At 38.4% G+C, this 20,584-nt stretch overlaps 1 protein-coding gene across 26 annotated transcripts in view; it reads right to left on the bottom strand.

Moving 5' to 3' along the window:
- Window positions 1–1,675: 1,675 nt before the first annotated feature.
- Window positions 1,676–20,584, bottom strand: part of DLGAP2 (DLG associated protein 2) — a 448,813-nt gene continuing 429,904 nt past the window's right edge. For 24 of the 26 annotated variants that reach the window (XM_050315350.1, XM_050315349.1, XM_050315348.1 and 21 more), the window contains 5 exons: window positions 19,880–20,295; window positions 11,757–11,848; window positions 7,435–7,587; window positions 6,606–6,623; window positions 1,676–5,122 (listed from right to left, as the gene is read on the bottom strand). In XM_050315350.1, the coding sequence (XP_050171307.1) occupies window positions 4,904–5,122; window positions 6,606–6,623; window positions 7,435–7,587; window positions 11,757–11,848; window positions 19,880–20,295 (898 nt within the window). In that variant the 3' untranslated portion in view covers window positions 1,676–4,903. The remainder of the gene's footprint in view (window positions 5,123–6,605; window positions 6,624–7,434; window positions 7,588–11,756; window positions 11,849–19,879; window positions 20,296–20,584) is intronic. The other 2 variants (XM_050315364.1, XM_050315339.1) reach the window with 1 other exon arrangement.

Here is a 20,584-nt window from a genome sequence, read left to right on the forward strand (position 1 = left end):
AGAGCAGTTGCCCAAACCAAAGCACAATTATCATGCCTAAGTCCTGTGCCCCACGTCATCCCTCACGTTAGCTGGGCTGGAGGGCAGACCCAGGGAGAGAACAGGGTGCTTGGGGAAGTCTGCTTTTGCAGCATGTATCTCAGATGGATCTCTCCTGCTCTCCTGCTAAGAAAGCGGGGGAAAATGCACTTGTGAGGGGAGACTTGCCAAGATTGCTGACCGAGAGGGCTCAGCTGCAGGCGGCATTAGCTCCTGAGCCTGGCGCGGACCAGGGGTCTCCTCCCAGGGAGCTCCTCCACTGCAGGGACCTCACTGGCATCATCATGAACAGGCAAAGCAGAGACTGTTCTGGAAGGTTAATTTGGTGCTCATCACTCCCTGCCTAATCCCTGGAGAGATGGTACGAGCATTGCCCTTATCTCTGCTTTGCTCACGTCTTCCTCTCAGTTCAGCTAGTCTTTGCTTCTCCTTCAGCACAGGCTCAGACTGTGAAGGTCCTCCCAGGTTCTGGAAGGGTGCTGCAGAAGGAAACTCCCCAGCAGCATGGGGACAGGCAGGAGAGCCCCCAGCATTCCACCATGCCAGGTTACCTGCCCCAGCTACAGCCCAACCTAGCATTTGTGTGTTGACTAATAAAGTGCTTGGAGATCCTTCTGGATGAAAGGCACTGTATAAATGTGGGTGTCAACCTGTCATACACCAGGAAGCACCTCTCTAGACACATGTGCTGATATTCCTCACCTCAAATGCAGTTTGTGGGTGGTATCCTTACATCATAAGATGCTCTAGGAACAGTAAAGGGAGTAACATTGCTTCACAATTCATTTAAGTCTCTAATACTGAGGCTTCTGTTTCACAGCTTGACACCTGGAGCTGCCAGACCAGCTTCAGAGCTGAAATTGACATGCACAAACCAACACTTGATGGGTGAGCCCCCAGTGTGCCCCCTGCCACCGGTGCCATTGCTGAAATGCTGAGGAGGACATCAAACCCACCGGCTGGACAGGGCAGGCTCAAGGCTTTGAGCGCAAAAGGCTGAGCTGGGCTGATCTGGAGGCACGCTGCTCTGGGAGAGGGGGCCAGGGTGGACCTGTGTGGAGAGGGCCTGGGGCAGAGTGGCAGTGTTGCCTGAGGTGCCGTGGGACCAGGAGCCTCTCGAGGGTACTGCTCCCACAGGGCACGAGGAGGCTGCGGGTCACGTAGGGCACATCACGTGTGGCACCATCATGTAGCAGTTACTTCTCTTCCTTGCAAAACCTCCCAATGACCAAACAGTCCTTCACTTTATACTAGATGGAGTGCTGAAGAAATAGAGTACTAATTTACTGATACAGCAGGATATGGGCTTACTTTAAAACAAATAATTTCCATTATATGAAATGTAGATTATGTCTATCTATCCACATATATGAAATCCACACAATTTCCTATGCACACTTTAATTCCTTCCTGATTGATCTCAAATCTAACGTAGTGTCAAGGTTTAATTATGAATTAAAATATCATTTTTTGATATTAAACTGTACGATATTTTTAGTCTTTGCATTCTACCAAAGGCCATTCTAATCAGGTTGACATAAACTAATAAAATACTTCATAATGTACTTCACCAAATCACAAAGAATTTAAAAACTAAAAAAATATACAAAGAAAAATAAGTATGGCAAATATAAACTATTTTACCAGTCAGGCCTTTTTCTTTATTTAAATTTTCTGAATTTTGTTTATTATACTTTTGTTTTACAGGCAATGACTAAATGAACAGGGACATTTTGCAATTTTAATGGGTTAAAATAAATATTAGTCCAATTAATATTTAATTAAACACTAGACTATTTTGATGTATCCAGCTGTTCTGTGTGGATCTACACCATGAACTCAAAGCAGAAAGTATTCCACTTCCTATCTTTCTGTTTATTTATGTTCCTCCTACGTTGTTTTGGTAACTGAATTTTATTTTTATGATGTGGGGTCAGATTACAATTGTTTTGGTTAAATGTGTGTTATGATACTACATGCAGTGTTTTGCATGTCATATAGTGAAGCAATCTGACTTTGATTTATTTTCAACACAAGTATGATAAGCGTAATGTAATTTTTCTAAACTAACCAGATGTACAATATGTAAATAGAAATGGCTTATTTGCCTTAAATGATATAATTTTACCACAACAATAAGTTAATATATTGCACTTCAAAATGCAATGTGCACAGATAATATATTATCAGATTTTTTAGTAGGCATCTAGTTTACTTTTGATTCTTTCTGGTTGCTGTTTTTGTGTTGGTTTTTTTTTTTTTCCTGACCAAGGTCTAACAAACAGCAATCATAGATTTCTAAGTCTTCTATTGAACATTTTCTCATAAAGGCATGGGAAATGTTAAACACAGGCTGCTCCAAATCTGCATCATTAGGCCAGCTGGGATCTCAGCTTATCTGCGATCTCTTGGGTGTACAATTTATCTTCATAAAGTCTGATTGCTAGCAGGATCAGGTACAGCTTGTCTTAATCACATGACCTGTTGCTGCAGGTGGGAGGGTTCAAGTGAGTAAGGCAAGTGTGATTTCTCCTCAAAGTGAACAGGAAAATTAGATAAAACGTATCAGCTGCCATATATGTATATATATATGTTTGTACAGGTGTGTGTGTTTCTCTTTTAAATTTCTTCAGTCTAGGAAAGACACTGACTTTGGTTTTGTGTGGATATTTCTAATTAGCAGCTCCACTTCAAAATACTAGTTTTCAAGACTAAGATGCCAGTGTCTGCACGTACTTTCGTATTTAAAATAGTACAACAATTATAGCAAGTAGCATCAATATTGTACACTATGTAGAATTCTGCTCTTTCCGTAATAGAAAATGCCTTGAAAATGCAAGGGAAGGGAAATATAATGTTTTCATCTATAGAAGAATATTTCAGGGATTTATTCTTTTTTTTTCTTTTTTTTTTCTTTTTTTTTTTTTGCATTCTTGAAGGATATACATTCGTCTTGGTTTTTGCTTCCAAATATAATTTAAGGCTATTTGGTAAAGTATACACCAGATATCAGGCTCAATTTACAGGGGTTTCTTCTCACAGAAACTTCTCAAAACTTCATCTCTAAAGATTCATATCTTGAAGCCAAGCATGCTTTATCTGCTGTGCTCCAAAGGCAGAAGTCATGCTTAATAACATACACTGTAGGAAAAAGAGAAGGAAAAAGAAAAAAGCAAACAAAAGAAAACAGATTTGAAGCAATGTCAGATCTGCATAACCTACAATACTTCATGTTTTCAGTCATCCATCAGGCTGCAGGGTGTGTGGGATTTGTATTTAAAGTGCTCATCAGGTGAAGAACCAAAGTGCTCAAGTATAATTAAATAGTTGTTCTGCCTATGGCTAAACGCATTGCATTTGTTAAAGCAGGTAAACAGGGAATGCGGTAGCTGGGGCTGTTTGTCTCACTGGGTTCACACTGCTTTGACCTAAAGTTGTGTTTAGTAGGATTCAAACCTTGGAATTGGGGGCTGCAAGTTTCTCATCTTATTGCGTCTTCACCTGAAGACTTCTAAGTGCTGGATCGCTCAGTTGGCTCTGGAAGGTAGGTGACACGGAATAATTCTGTCTTAATTTGTTTTAAATTAAAGCCTCCTGACAATGTGAGGCTTCAAAAGATATTATTTTCCTTATATTCCATGGCTGGAACTCACTTATCTCTTGAGTCATGGTTTTTTTTTTTTCTATGTCTGAAGCAAGCAAGAAGTTTATTCTTGCCATAAATTATACTGCATAGAAAAATAGTTCTAAAAAAAATACAACTGTAAACCACAGTTCACCTTTACCTAAACATAACCATTTAAACTTATATATACTTACCACTCACATTCATATTTCTTAAACTGTTTACAACATCACAACTGGCATTTTAAACAAGCAAGTTTTTTTGTTCTCAAGGATACCCTGGAAACTCAATTGTTATAACAATTTGAGAGTTTTAAATAGTACATGTAGCACGGCTCTTGAAATGAAAGAAAGAAGGTTTATAAAATAAATGTTAACATGTAAAAGAACTGTTAAAAATGCAATGAGTGTTCCAAAGGAGCAAGTAAAACTTTCTTTACACATCTTACTACAGAAGATCTAACTTTTTAAGGCTTCCGTTTGCTTTCACCCATCACTCAAGTCCTCTTGCATTACAATTTTGCTTAGGTTTCAGAGTGTTGTTATGCTGCTAACAGCAAATGTTTCTTAGTGGACATTCTCACCACCACCAGACTTGTATGCTTCTTGGTTTCTGATGAACTTTGGAGTTTTAGTGGCTGGGTATCCCTGTTCATCTCCAGAAACTTGACATGAGATGAGAGGCCTAATGTTATTTTGCAGTAACAAAGATGAAAAGAGTGGCAGAGCGCATGGGTAAATATGTTAGCTGGGTTCTAGGAAAAGAAACTGGAGGTCAAAGAGATAAATGGGTTCTTTCTTTCCTGCTCTTTACATTTGTAGCACCTTCTACTTGGATTAGCTAATGCCTCTAGTGAATGGTGAGATGCACCCATTTATAGTTTGTTATTCTTATCCCTAATTATCACACATTTTATAAAAATATAAATAACAAAAAAGTAAGCTGGGTTCCATCTCAAGAGGTGTTTCTTGTTGTCCTCTGAGAATATATTGGATAAGTCAGGTCTTGACAAGCCCTATCCATTGTAGCTGATTGTAAGTCAGACAATACAAAAAGAAGTCGTTCTTGCGGTGAGCTCAGCAAATTCTGAGGAAATCAAAAGCATTCCACTGTGCTTATGGCACAAAGAACACAACAGCAAGGGCATATTGAGTGGAGAGAATGAGACAAAAATTACCAGGTAAGTGACAAACTGTACAAGCATTTTGTTTAAAAAAGGAACTCTGCAGCATTCTGTCTTTAAAGCCGGGTTTGAGCCTCTGGGATATAGATCTCGATGCTGTCTGCACGTTCTGTGGCTGAATTCTGCCGGAAGGAGGCTGCTCGCTTGGCAGCCATCAGCCGTCTTCTAGCTTCTTGTCGCTGTCTGTCGGGTAGGTCCAGAGATTTTTCTCTTGTGATAGGGAATTTTCCTTTTGGGGGCTTCTTTGGTACAGGAGGAGGAATCTTTCTTTCTTCCTGCAATAGGGCATTAAAACCAAGGGTGAGATGCGTGCAGAAGGTACTTTTCAGCAGAGCATGCACATCGAAGACATGAAATGCAAAATACTGATTACATACATCAAGCATGCTCAATTTCTGCTTGCCCATCAGCTGACTAATGGATTACATGAACAGCTATCCACACTAGGGACATTGACAAAACCCCTTTTGACAACCATTACACATTCTGCGGTCCTGTGCCTGAAAAAGGACTGCTCTTCCTTCTACTGTCCTTGCAGGTATCGGCACATGCAATCTGCATACCTCACTTTCATATGGATTTGTTTAATTTTAGCTGACACATTATTACACTCATTATAAACAGAAACACACACTGGCTCTCCAATAAGAATTCAGCGCATCTGTGTGGTCTGATCAAGTGAAAAGATTCTCTAAGATTAGCAGGACAGGATTTTAGATGAAATTAATCATACTGATTTTAGCCTCAGCTGGATATGAGATAACAGCTGTGTATACAAGTCTATTAGTTTAGTCTCCTCCATGAATTGCTAAATGGAAACATTCAAGCGCTAACCAGAGAGAGAACATAGGGCTAATTATTCTGCTTGTCAGCCTGGACCATTTTAAAGAAAATTATTCTGAAGAATTATCAAATTATAAAGTGAAAGTCAGTAGATTTTGTTACCAAAGTATCTGTAAATCTCTCTGCAGGTGTTAAATCAAGTATTGTTTTGAAGTATGAAATGGATATTTTACTCCATTTAGAGACTGTGAAATATCATATGATGAGGGCCTTAAAAAGACACTGCAGAATCAAGGAATTGTACAGTAGTTTAGATTAGAAGCGATGGACGTCTGGAGGTGATTTCATACAATCCTCATTCAAAGCCCATTTGAAATTAGACACATTGTTGAAGCTAAACCAGGTTTCTAATGTCATGTTTAATACTGGACTACATAGCCCCAAAGATGGAGATTCCACAACTTCCCATGTTTATTTATGATTATTGGGATTGATCTTTTTGCTATGTAATTTCTTAAAGTAATGGTAATCGTACAGACTATGGGCTGTTCCTTATGGAGAACACAGTTAATTTGATGCACAGCAGGATTCAAATAATACAAAAATTGAACTGATACACCTATGGTTTACAGACTCTTCATTGTTTGTTTTTTAAAAAAATAAAAATTCTGAGTCTACTACCAAAATGCAATAGCCAAGACTAAATAACTAAGGTTATTTAAAAACATAGTTCTATATTCAACAGGAACAGTGCAGCAGCCTAAGATGCTATTCCCCATGATAGCCAGCTCTTCCAGTCTTTATTTTCTCTGTTTCCTGTTTTCAGCCAGGAACACAAGGGCTCCATTCCTCTTGTTCCATCTTTTGGTTTTTTTCCACTTCTAGTTATTTCCCTCTTAGGAACATCACTGTTGCTGTCACTACAATAATTTCTTACTTCCAGTTGTCACTAGTAAGCAAGAGTTGCAAACTCACCATCCACCAACCCGTTGGCTGAAAATTAAAATCCAAGAGGAGCATGAAGAAATGAAAAAGTTGTCAAAATGCCTCCTAATTCCTCCCAAATCAAACAAGTATTCACCTGAGGCCAACAGTACTGACTCAAACCAAATGCTGTTTTCATCTGACTGATACAATAATCAGCAAGGATAGCGGGATAATCAGGGTAAGGGACAGAGCTCTAGAGAGGGGAAAGGCAGTTTCAAAATTACATTGCTTTAATGGGCAATTTGCCACCTTTGTTTTGTAAGCATCATGGTGGAGTTGCAGGGCAGAAATGTGGGCAGTTTGCCAGTAGCACTCTTTGTCCCCCAGATTTGTGTGGGCTGAGCTTTAGTATGACTTGCACTATGTTTTGTCATATGCTTCCATCTCATTTCTGTTTTAGTATCAGTTGTGTCGTGTAGGCACAAGAGCACTGAAGTGCTCAGGTTTGGGCTGCCCCAAATGTAGCAGAGTGCCAAGTTTACTTTGTTTGAATTCTTGGGCTATTGTCTTCAGTCTGAATTAATAAGAACATATGTCAGTTTTAGCCTTTAGAATGTGAATAGAAATAATTTGAACAAAAGTGTTATGGAGCGAATTAACTTAGCAAACCCCATTTTATTTCTTAAACAGTTAAGATCAACATTGTTAAAAGACAAACCCCCTCACATCTGATGGAAGTTTCCATGTAAAAATTGGGCCATGCCAATTAAATACTCCCCAGGGTTAGAAGCCTATCATGTTTCATTGTTGTATTTAACACAAGGAGACTGAAGGACTACAAATGGCGAGTAAATGGTATTGTCCATGGTCTGCTTACCTTCCTTTCAGGTGATTCTATTATTTTCCATTCATTGAGTTTCAACTGGTGCAGTTCATCAAACTTCATGCTGACGTCTTCAATTGAGAGCTGCAGTAAGTCCCAGAAACCTGCTAGATCCTGGGAAGTTGGTCTCGGCATGGCACTCGGGTCCTGTCAGGAGCAAAGGAGAGAATATGAATAGACCAGGAGGCTTTACAGAGTGTGCATTGAGGCAGGAAAGGCATCGTGCCAGATTACATTTCTGCAGAGCTGCTCAGTGCTAGGGCCCTTTGCGCTTTACAGCTGGAAGCTGTGACTGGAAAGTTGTGCCTCCTACACAACCCAAACATGAATGAGCTGGATGTCACATGCGAGCCTGCTTGAATGTGCGGCATGGGAAGTTCCTTACACCATATGCTGTGCTGACCTGCATTTCTAAAAAGGAACAAGCTGACAGCCTCTGCCTGCTGATTATTACAGGGAAGGGGAATGTGGTTTGTATTCCAGGCAGCCTGAAGTCTTTCTGTTTAAAAATTGCATTCACGATAGCTGATTAGAAGACAAAACAATATCACAAAGACTTGTCAGCTTATGCTGAACTCAGTGTTTACATTGGCTTGCATTTTCAAATGTATACATGAGGTATGAAATTTTGATGGGGATGGTAGGATTTTGTTCTTCAGGGAGCTGAGTCACACAAAGGAACTGGGAAGGTATTACTACCAGGTACTGCAATTAAGTGGCTCTATGTGCACAAGACTTAATGGAGCAAACATTGGTCGTAACAATTAGCAAGATGACCCTCTATTTGATTATTAACCTGCTGCCAATGCTGGATAAAAATTGCAATACAAGGTTGTATGCAGACTTTTAGCCCTATGCTTTCTGAGCATTGGTACTAATTCAGGAAGATAGCCTCCTCAGTTTAATGAGACAGGGATTAATTGGTAAATATGTCTGTGAAGGTAAATGAGAGATGTCTTTTTCCTTCCAGATTAGGCAGAAGCCATTAAGATGGCTGGGAGAGATGGAATCAAAACCAGGCCAAAGGGACTCTGGATCTCCCCATTCCTGGGTAAAAGTTATAATGACTAGTTTATTGTGTTAGCATCACTGCTGTAACTGCTGATGCAAGGTGCTGTGCCCCACCTTTTACAAACCTAGTGGAGAAAGGCATTTTAGATATTAAATACAACATGTATACCCATACCTAGACCCCTTTTAGAATCTGAGCAAAGAACAACTTAGAAGTCTTCTTCACTAGAAGAAAGTCTCCTTTTCATAGGGAGCTTCAGGGATTTAACTGAACTGGCCATATAGATTATACCAGACTTCTGGGAAAGGTTGCAACTCCAGATTAGTGTTTACTGAAAACTACTTCATTGAGTAGATCCCAATTTACTACAAAACGATTTAAAACTTATGTCAGTGGTGTTAGTTACTCTACAGAGGTCAATATTTCAGGCTTTAGGACCCAATTCTTTGTGTGAAATTTGTCAAGATGGTCCCACAGCTGTATATCTTATCTTGCAATTTGTTCTCTCCAGTCTGGTCTCCTCAGTCACTCTCCCCAGTTTGCTCTAAACAGCCAGAAAATGATGCCACCCATTGCAAGGCCACTGCCTTCTGCATCAAAGCTAATTGCTCTTCTGCACCTTTGCGCTCCCCACTCTGCTTATGGTATTTGTTAAAACCATGGCCTCCAGCACAGCTCTCGCACAGAGCTGTGCCATGTGTGCTCTGGACACAAGAGGGCTGCCTTCTGCTTCATACAGATCTGCAGTTCATGAATAAATGCTGGCACAAATGAATACTATTACAGCTAACTAAGTTTTGAAAAGATTGGCTTAAACTTGCTTCTTCTCAGAAGCTGCTCATTTATTGTATTGTACTTGGAATTCAGCTTTGCAGCCCTCCTTCTGAAGGAAGCCTAGAGCAAGCAACAAGTACCTAGCTGCTGCTCAAACTGCTCTGTTTTTGTCTGCAACTATGACATATTGACCAATGATCTCACCAGCTGAGCAGGATCTGTGCTGACTAGAGAGTATGCAGGAGGATACTTCAAGGTAAAAAACCTGAGGGTTACAAGAACTAATGTGAATAATATAGAAGGGAGAAGTTATTAGTCAGTAATAGGTTTTTTCCAAGTAGTTAGGATGCATGTAGCAGATAGCCAGCCAGATTTGTAAAAAAAACTTCATCAAAACTTAATTTTTTGTAAATTTACCTTAAATTAGGGTCTTTGATAACAGGTCTTAACCCAGATCATAATCAAATGTGCCTCTTGAAGTTCCCAGGACCCTTTAGAAAAGTCCATAGGAGATAGGTGAGCTTCCTGGTTAAATTTCACATTGAGTAAGTATATTTCTCTTCTTAAACTGTTGCTGCCTTTTGAGTTGGCAGAATTAAAAGCTGTTGTTCTTTGTCCTGCATTTATGCTTAGAGATGCTGAACACTGTCAGTGAAACCGCCGTGTGGCAGCCCTGTGTGTGCTGGATGTTTTCAAGAAGAGGAACACACTAGCTGGCAGCATTCCCATGGGGCACTGAGATGCTGCCTTAAGAGCATATGGAAAGCCTGCTGTGGGTACACACTAAATGACTATTTAGCAATAAACTCTATCATTAGGCATAGGAAGAAAAGCCTCCAAACATGAATGACCTAAAGTCCAGACTTGCAGTTGCTGTTTTCTGCAGAGCCCATTACTGGTTTAATGAAACTGAAGAATATTCAGAGTCTAAATCTCCAGAGTGGGATAAAGCTGCTGTTATGGAGTTCAAAGGTTTATTATCCAAATAAGAAAGAGAGAAGTAAAATCTTGCCAGCTTTCTGGTCATGCTGTCTGCAAAGCTGTAGATTTCTCCTTGTGCTCCTATTGCTTTTGCAGTAATGAATTGTTCTCACTTCCAAATAGCTGACAGCCATGCTGAGCAGGAATTGCATTTGCTATCACAGTAATGCTCTCAGCACAAGAGCTGGGCCCACTTGAAGATAAATGAAGTGGAGTGGAGGTTAGGCTCTCCAAATCTTAGTTTGCATAGCTTAATCAGGTAATGGAGGGCATTTTTAAATTTGCAGTGAGAAACTTTTAGACAATGATGAAGATTTCCTACTTTTTATATGAAACAAATTACTAGATAGAGAACACACATGATGTATTTGATAATACAGACGTGATCATCTGCTTTCCTGATTTCGTATGTTTCCTCTGTCATTCTGTAACAGCTATTAAAATTCTTGTTTTGACAGAGTCTTTGAAGTGGATAATTGGATTCTTTACTAATGAGGACCATGTATCTTATTATTTTCTATCAGAAGGTATGACTTTTTGGCACAACTTTCTCAGTAATATTTGATTTATGTTTCAGGAATTCTGAATGTCTAATTTTATGGATGGAAAGTAGCAAGCAGGTCTCTGCAGAATGGATGTTCTGCCTTAAAAGTTATGTGGCAAATGCCAACAAGCAAAGAAAAGTATCTAACCAGATGTATAGGTCATGTCTGCTGTCATGAGTGCAACAGAATTCAGCACTTTCAATATATGAGGTGTGGGGGTAGTCAAAAGGAGACAGTTACACTTGATATTTGAGAGAATCAATGAAAGGTTTTCTACCACCAACTGTAGCTAGAAGAATTACATTCTTCTATGGATAACTATCATCTTGCCACAATGTTTGTATCACTGATGGCTGCTGTCATATTAATGAAGATAACATTTAGAATTGAATTAGTCTCTAATGAACTTCCAGAACAATAGCAGTAACTCTCATAAGTAATATACCGCATCTGTTCCTTTAGCCCCAGGATATCTCATATATAATTGGGAATGCAAATTATGCAACTCAGTTTTATGAACATTATGTATATCTCATTTCCAAGATCAGTCCTGTTTTCAGGTAGGTAGAAAACTGGATCATGTATTCTCCACTATTCTATTTTACTATTCTCCACTTACTGTAATGTGAAAATTTTCTCCTTTCTTGCCTGAAATATAGTTGCTATATTAGAGTATTACAAAAATAAGCCATAATATTATGTCTCAAAAAACTTGCATTAGTTCCCTCTTAATTTTTTTTTTTTTACTAAAGACAGCAAAAAAAAGACAAGATATAATCAGACTGAAATTACTAGAATTATGTATTTGCTTTAAAAAAAAATGTACTAGCACCATACTTTAGGATAAAGTTTAAAGAAGGGGACCAATAAGACAAAACATGGGACAGGAGAATAACATTTCAGAATGCTACTGTTGCTGTTTTTGAAGTAAAAATATTAAATTCTAAAATTCTGTGGACAGATAACCTTAAACTCTGTAAGAATAGCTGGGTATAGTGACTTACCAGATTTTGCTGACAAAGCCAATAAAATTGCTGGAATTTCTGAGACATGAGGAGCTGAGCACTTCCAACAGCACTTCGGATCTTACCTAGAACTAAACATACACACAGATTATTACCAATAAATGGTTTTTGGCACTAAATGCCAAATCCAGCTCAAAAATATGTAGCTGAAATTCCTGTTTATTTTATAAGGGAAGTAAATATTTGGGTTTGTTGCTTGTGATTATACACATAAAATATTTTTTTAAAAGACTGAGATGTAAGAAAGCTCAGTGGCAACTTCATGTCAAAGGGAGCTTTACATGTACCTTACATAATATCCTCTGGTTCTGCAATCACAAATTATTTCACTCAGTTGTGTGGATGATCCCTGGGTGAACTCTCTTTATCCTGTCTGTTCTAAGGGTAAGGTTTATACATTAAACTGTAATATAACATACTCCTACCATAAGGATGAGATCCTCAGAGGAATTACATCTCTGAGACATGTCTTGTTACACCCATTAGGAGTTACAGGTTGTCTACAATGTCCTCAGCACAGGAGCTTCAGAAAAAGTAGGACACAAGCAGATGCTCCAGGACTTTGCTGAATCAGGATCAGCCCCCAAGGATATGCTGGTATTTCCCCACTGTCCATTTACAGTGTGCATAAGCACTGGGGAAAGGGACCAAACTCATTGTACTTGACTTTGTTTCTGAGAGTCATCTGTCTGAATTAAAACTTCTGAATGCTCTATAATCAGTGATCCAAGCTTGTCAGCTCAGCCATGTTAGGCACTTATTTTTAGATGAGCTGAATTTCTTCCTGGAGATGCCTCTGTCTTTCTATTGACTATAGTGCCTAGGGGGATTGGCTTATCCCTAAGAAACTAAATCCTCCTGACTCCCACAGTTGCTGGGATATATGCCATACTTTGGTAGGTAGCACCATGCTTTCCTACACCTCCTTTCTACATAACCTTTCCTACACTTCCTTTCCTCCACATCCGTCTCTGTGATGAAAATGCAACACTTTAAAAAGCATTATAAACTCTGGTCTCAATGGAAAATTTATTTTAGCTGGAGAATTTCCAGATCTTTTTATGTTAAAGATATAGAGATGTGAACTAAGCGTAGACAGCATTACTTTGACGTATTTTACTTACATTTGGGGAAACCAAACTGATAATTCAAACAGGATGGAGAGGGTGGAATAATGCTACAATAGTACAGCAGAATTGATCTGCAGCCCACAATACAGGAAACATTAAACTCCATCAGGGCTTAACATTTTGTTGTTATTTAGAGTAAGTACAGGATGACATGTGAAACCAGGATCTTGGTAGTAGGTTTTCATTTTAATTCTGCTTTCTCTAGACCAGTGAAACATCTGCTCACCCATAAGTAGTAGCAAGAGACAATTTGAAAGTTTTGGGCTCCAGTTAAAAACTCAGTAACTTTCAAAGCATGTGTTAATGTGTAGAGCTGTTGTTCTCAAACTCTATTCCATTATTTGTTAGATAAACAGTACAGCTGTGCCACAATACTAAATTAAACAGCAATATACATAATTCATCAGTCCTGTGTGACATGCATTATGAAAGGGTTAAGTGGTTCAGGACTTCATGAGTAATTCAGTGGGGTTTGTGGGTTTTTTTGTTGGCCAAATGAAATAAAGCATTTTAATTGGTTTGGGTTTTTTTGATCACCAAACCCCTCACTTTTCTCTACATCATTATTGGCATACAGAAAAAATGTTTTGAGTGTTAAAACCTGGACAAACATACAAAAAACTAACTAAAAAAATAATGTTTAATTTAATCTGAAACAAATTGATTTAATTTGGTTTCCAGTATTTTTAATAAAGGTGATGAGTTCTGTGACAAGCACCCTTGTATCCTCCCTTTTTCTCTTAGTGCTCTGTAGCTCAGGACATTAGACAAACTCCCAGTGTGGGCTCAGAGTTCATTCTTTTCCAGGAATTGTGCTATAGCAGGTCCCTGACATTGTGTATTTCATGCTATATTTTCAACTATTCACTGGGCAGAAAGAAAGTGAGATGATTCCAAAGGCTGATGGTTGTTGTGCTTATCTCATAGTGAATACAGTTCAGTTTTAGTTTCCTCTGAATTTTATCGTTCATAGTTCAAACAGCTATGAACTACACTCACATAGCCTAAGAGGCATTGGTTGTAGACCTACTGTAAAAAGTAGATCCTGACAAAATCTATATATGTCTGATATTTTCTAGTGAATCTCAAAGTTACCCCAAGCCCCATATTAAATAAGCATTTATTTTATCTTCATTACCCCAAAGGATCATGTCAACAAGAATTAGTGATTTATAGCCCAGTCAGACCAGTGCAGAATTTTTGTGTGATACAAATCTGTCAGGGATGTAAGACTGGGCTAGTTGCATGTGTCACTGAGTCACAGTGCTGAATACACATGTATAATTACAGTCCTAGCATTTACTGAAGATCTAACTCTATTTCCATTTTAATAAGTAAATCAGATGTAATAAAACATAGAGGTTAGAATCCCTCATATTCATGCTACTCTACTTGCAGTAATTAAATTAAAGTATTAAAACACTTCAACTCATAATCTTTAGCACAATATTAATAGACATCCAAAACCTTGTTATTAATTTCATGCATTGGGGAATTATTTTGATGAGTGCAGATTGATTATCTCCATGAAAGAATGATGAATGCTAGAGACTGGAGAGACTGAGATGTTTGGTGGTGCCTAGAAGATTTTTCTTGTAAATAAATAATGATAAAATCTACCAACATGCACAAATAGATATAATTTTCATATAATCCATATACCTTCCACCATTAAGATAATATTATATTTGCCCAAATGTCAGGAAAGATTCACGCAACCTTCATTCTGCTCCCTGATGTGTATGAAGTGTTCCATTTCTGTTGTGTGGTCCTGTTTGACTTCTGCTTTGAACATATACAGAACACTGACTGTGACTTCAATAAAACCAGACTCAGGATTTACATCTTGGTTAGAGATTGTGCAAACTGCACAATTAACACAATGGTGTCTTTTCCCCTGAAGTAATCATGTTGCAAAATTGCTAGTAATATATATGTGTGTGGAATTGCTTGAGAAATTCTACAAAATCTTGTAATCAAAAATTATTTCATATCACAAAGGTAAAGGGAATAGAGGTCTGTATTGATGAAACTGATTATAATCTGATTCTGTAACTCTGCTTTTGACAGGTTAAAAGCTTTGTATAATTGTGCCACTGCTATACTGGCAGTGAGAAACTAGCAACAATCAATCTGCTTCTGGCATTCATTACTGTTTATTTAAATGACGTGTTTTAATTTAAAATTTCATTCCATTTGATCATTCAATTTTTCCCCCTTTACTTGTAAATAAATTGCTCCACAAACAATCTGAAAAATATGCCTGAAAAAAATTGAAACTGGCAGTTAGTCCATCAGCCTAACTCAAAGGAGGGCATGACATTTGTCTAATCTTTAAACCTAAATTAGTAATCCTCAGAAATATCTTTTTCACTATCAACAGAGCATGTTGGCACAAAAATAAATGTATAATATTCAGATGTCATTTTAGGACAACACAGCCTCCAGCTGGCAGTGCTCTGGAGGTTAGTTAGGACAATGAAATCCTTGCACACCAAGTGGGACTTGCTGCAAATTTGCTCAACAAAGCTGAGTTCACAGAGGAGAAAATTTCAGAAGAACAATAGAAATGATAGAACAAATTATTGGATTCCATCTTATAGGGCTTTACAGACTGTTTCAGGGCAATTAAGACATTCTTTAGCCATTCACAACACTGCAAATGTAAATTTCAGCAGTTCCTGAAGGATAGGTTTGTGAAAAGCATTAGAGAATTATGTCAGTAATTTCTCTTTGGCTAAAGGATAACCCATATTTGGTCAAACACCTAAGAAAGCTTTTGTGGATAATTAATTCATGAATATACTAAAATAAATTGGTTGTGAGGGTTTTTTTGTTGGTTTTCATTTCCCCCTCCCCCTCCCTACCCCCAAATTATGAGAGATTTAACTGTGTTTTCTTTCACTATTCAGCCCTTTTAGTAAAGCCCTCACAGTACTGTGGAAATATCAGCCAGAGGATTAGCAAGGAAGAATCCAGTGTGTATCCATGGAATGAAGGGGAAGGGAAGAGAAGGGTGATACTTTGAGCTCTCACTCTCTCTAATATTTTTTTTTTCCCATTAGAGATCACTTTAGTATGTAGCTATGCCAGCAGAGCTCCTAAACATGGAGCAGAAGATACTAGCAAAACAACTTTTCTGCTGGCATAGTCTATATTGTTGTTAATTTTTGCACCTATCTTAGTGTTTTTATGTAAGAGTAAACACTGTGCAGCTGTTCTCCATAATGAAGTATTTCAGAGGTCAATCATGTGGCACTAAGAAGCCCAGGAATTCATCTTCCTTCTGCCAGACCTTGCCCACGAGCCGTGGGCAGGGAAGGTGGTTCCCCCAGCTGGCCTGCTCTCCTCCTCCCTGAGCTGCTCTCCGTGCTGCTATCACAGTGCTCACTGGAGGCAGAGTCCTGACCCTCTTGGTCTTCAATAGCTTTGTGACAGTTGAGAGTGTTTTTCTTGTCATCGCCTACACACCAGTAATAGCCAAACACAATTTTCAGGGTGTAAAACTTCAGCTCCAGTCAGCACCCATGAGAAACACATACCATTGCTTGGAGGCACCCTGCTAATGCAAATGATCAGATGACTAACCCTTGGAACAGTTACAGCCACATATCTATCTATATTTATCTATACCTCTATATCTACATCTGTATCTCTATTTATCTATCTGTCTAACCTAATCTAATCTATCTATGTTATATTTAACGCTTAGAACACAAATAACTGCCCCCACAAACAATATATGAACTTTGCGGAGACTTCAAAATATAATTCATGGCAACTGACCAAATAAACAAATTCTATGAAAAGAAAGAGAGATATGTTATTTTTACTGCAATGATTATCTTCTCTTTTTCTAAGACCTGATGAGTGAAGTTCTTAAAACAGCACTCTGGGACAAAAGCTACAGTGAAAGAAAAAATCAATACAGCAATCAGACAGCTTTCGGTGATCTCGGAGATATTGTGTTAAAGCCAAAAATGAAATTGTTTTCTAAAATGCAGTTCTATTTTAACTCTTCCCATGTTTAAAATGAAATAGAAGTGGTATCATAAGGACAGCCTTCTCTCAAGAGATGCAAAGCTGTATTTGGCCTTCAGGTACAATTAATATACCCAGGCCAAAAAGAAATGATTCAGCATTAAGAATGACAGTTTGAATGTGCAAACTTTGCTGTGAAGTGTTTTGGGAATAGTAGCTCCTGCTGGAAGATGGAAGACCATATTTATTTGCTTTTGGCTTGGCCATTTTTGTGTATTTTCTTCAAGGAACTGGCAAACATTTAAATATGTCAAGATCCATTTCATGCTGGGATATCATTAAACTTAAGTTCTGGTGGATACATACCTTACAAGCTCCATAGCTCAAACTGGGGATACAACATATAGTAAAGACTTGACAGAAAAAAAAAATTATTCACACTGAAATTTTAAAATGCTTTGAAGCTCATTCTATTGGTGAAATTAATTCTTTGAAAACTTCTTCTTACTTGGTCTAAGCATTGCTAGGTGAAAGGATACTATTTCAAAGATAATGTAATTTGAAAATTATTTCAGGAAGGTCTCTTGAAATGAGTCACATAAAATGGAAAACTGGAACTTTGGGGTTTACTTTTGACAATCAGCTGAACACAAACTTCCAGTTTTAGATACACTACATAGACCTATTATATAATAACTTCTTTAATCTATTAGGGAAGCCAAAATGTTCCCCCAAACACAAGTAATTAACCCATTTTTATTAGTTTGATAAAGGAATTTCAAAGGTCCATTTCAGCTGTGTTTTATAAAATCTGTATTAGGGAATTGCTCTCTTTTTTTTCCCCTCTTTTTTTCTCTTACAGGTTAGAGTTACTCTACAGATGGGGAAACAAAATTCTGATATTATGTTTTGTTTTCTGACTGAAATATTCCACTTTAAAAGGGTGTCACTAACTCCAAATATTAATAAAAATTACTGAAGTCCATTTTGTTTTCATGTCCTTTGTACAGTTTACAGAAAACTACTTCCCCGATTGCCATTTCACCATGCAACAAGGTATTTTAGAGTATTTCTGGAGTGCAAGAGTATAACTTCACATGGTGGGAAGCAGGGTAGTTCTGCACCTGCAAACAGGTAGTCAGCTAAAGTCAGCTCCTCCAGGTTTTTCTCATGGAGTACACACACAGTTTCATATTCCAAGGAATAACACTGCTAACTGCCTCTCTGTGTCTCCCAGCAAGGAATACTGATGTGAGTGTGTTCCCACTGTTCATTTCATGTGGCTGTAGATTTGACTAGGGCTGTGCACAAGGAAGAGCTTGCAGAGAGAGGACCTAGGAGAAGTCCAGCCCTTGCCTGCAAATGCCTCATTGGCATCCTAGGGAAAGAGAGGGGTTAACTGCCTGTGTGTTTCTCCCCTTTGCACTCTAAATAATTTTACTCTTTCCAAAGGGATCAAAGTCTTGCTCTTTGAACTTCTGCTTCAGATCAAAAGCACTGATGTCCCTACATCAGTAACAGGTAATCTGGGAAGCAGGTGCTTAGGGATTCTTGCAATATGGCATTGAAATGTCAGTATTCAGCAGTGCAAAAATTTGGAGAATTGAAAAATAAGACATGTGGTAAAATGTAGTGAGAAATAACTGTTATGAAAGAAAGCTTGGAAATTTTCATATGAGCTAATCAAATAAAAGTATTTTATTATTTATGCTTCGACAACCCCTAGGAGGCTATTAAAGTCTTCACAGTATCAATGCAAGGGGAAAATTCTCAGCTCAGCTCTGCCACGATAAAATAAGAACAAAACCTACAGTCCAGAAAGCACCAGAGGCTGAATGAAGGAAAACCAGTCTTACACACTCCTCCACCCCAAATCCTATGTTGTTACTTGGCAGACTTGGACACAATATAGTGTAGAAATATGACTGTTAAAAAAAAAAAAAAAAAAAAAAAAAGGTGATGTAAAAACATAGACATTATTTATTTTGAAAAGGTCAGCACAAGAAATAAAATTTGGCCTTCTAGTCACCATGCTGGCCTGTCTCAAGACTTGGATGCAGATCATAGCAAAAACTCAATGAGAGGGAAAGAAGATGACCAGGAAAAAGTACATGGAGGGAGTGCAGGGAAAGATGCTAGTAAGAAAACTTAATATGAACTAATTTGTGATCTGAGAAAATCTCAGCTGAGACAATAATTCAGATTGTCAGAGATTGAAATATTTATAAAACTGAGCCTGAAGAACAAGGATAATTGACCTCAAAGGGAGTCATAGGGAGTTGGCTACTGAGTGCTAGGACCACTTTGATATATTACTATCATTAGTGCTGGCTTGGATCTTGTTCCAAAATAGTCTACGTTATTTTTCACTTTAACCCATCACTCCTTTCAAGGTGTCTACAGGACATGAGAGAATAATAATGACAAAATTGTAATACGAAAATACAACTGAATTTTCTAACAATGCATATGCCTGTGTAACTGCAGAAGTTCTTTAACTATTGTTGTTGCCTACTCCTTTCTGCTCTTCCAACAGGCTGAAGTGCCTGTAAAGGAATAGAAACATTTTTTAAATGACTGTTCATTAATAAGAGTTAAAATTGCAGGTTTCAGGAAAAGGGTGAACCAATGTTCACATAGGACCACCCTGTGTACTCTGGCAAAGGGTCAAGCACTGGAGCCATACAAGTGAGTGGGAAGGATGTGTCAGAGTTGGAGCTGTGGATGGAGCTATTGCAGCATCTGAGCTGTATCTAATACCAGAGTTCAATCCTGCACTTGACTCTAGAGATGGCTCCTTAAATACTTCCACAAAACCTTACTCTGGGAAATGCTGTCTTGTGCAGTCAGTTGCAGGATGTTGTTGTTATACCTTATGGTTCGGTAGCGAGGCTTTGGTCCTACAGTATGAGTAAGGAAAAACCACAGATCCCAGCTTTATCCTAATATATTTCTTATTTTAGCAGACTTCTATTAAAAAAATGTTCTTACTTTCTTCAGAAAGATCATTTTCTTCTGCTTCTCTTTCCATTTCTTTGCACCATCCCTCCATTCTCTTAGTTTCAGTATGTAGTAACTTCATAAACCAAGATCCATCCCGTCGACAAGGTGACATTCGACCAGCCTCTACTGTCTCAATGGCTGGCTCCAGCCAGGGTTCTGGTGGTGGAAGGTTTGTTGTGTCAACTGGGGTCCTATAATCTTCTCTGTAACTGAACAGTCCCTGTGTCCGTACAGTTCTCACTGCACTATACTGGGTGGGTGTACTGGGCTCTGAGTGCTGCTGGAATGATGAGCCAAACTGAAGTCCCTTGTCTTCCATGGTGATGTGTCCTGGAAAACCCTCCAGTTCCAGGTCAGCCTGGACAGCTGCTGTTACACTGTTTGAGCGCTTGAATCGTCCGTGCCTGGGTGAGGAGGGAAGAAAGGAGAGATTAAAACATAAAAATAACATATGTGATAATACAGAGGCATATCTCTGAAATAAGACAGTGAGTAGCAACAGAGAGGAAAAACAAAATGCATAGTGGCATCATTGACCTGAGCAAGGATACAAAGGAAAAAAATTTAGATTATCTTTGGAAGCAAATATTGATTTATTCTCACACTACAAAATAACATGTATCATTAATAAATGAACTGGAAATAACTAGCAGAACTAGAACTTTCTGATAGAAGTCTGTAAAGTACACATAT

This window comes from Myiozetetes cayanensis, unplaced genomic scaffold, assembly GCF_022539395.1.
Source record: "Myiozetetes cayanensis isolate MyiCay16 unplaced genomic scaffold, myiCay2020 scf2-11, whole genome shotgun sequence".
Taxonomy (NCBI): Eukaryota; Metazoa; Chordata; class Aves; order Passeriformes; family Tyrannidae; genus Myiozetetes; species Myiozetetes cayanensis.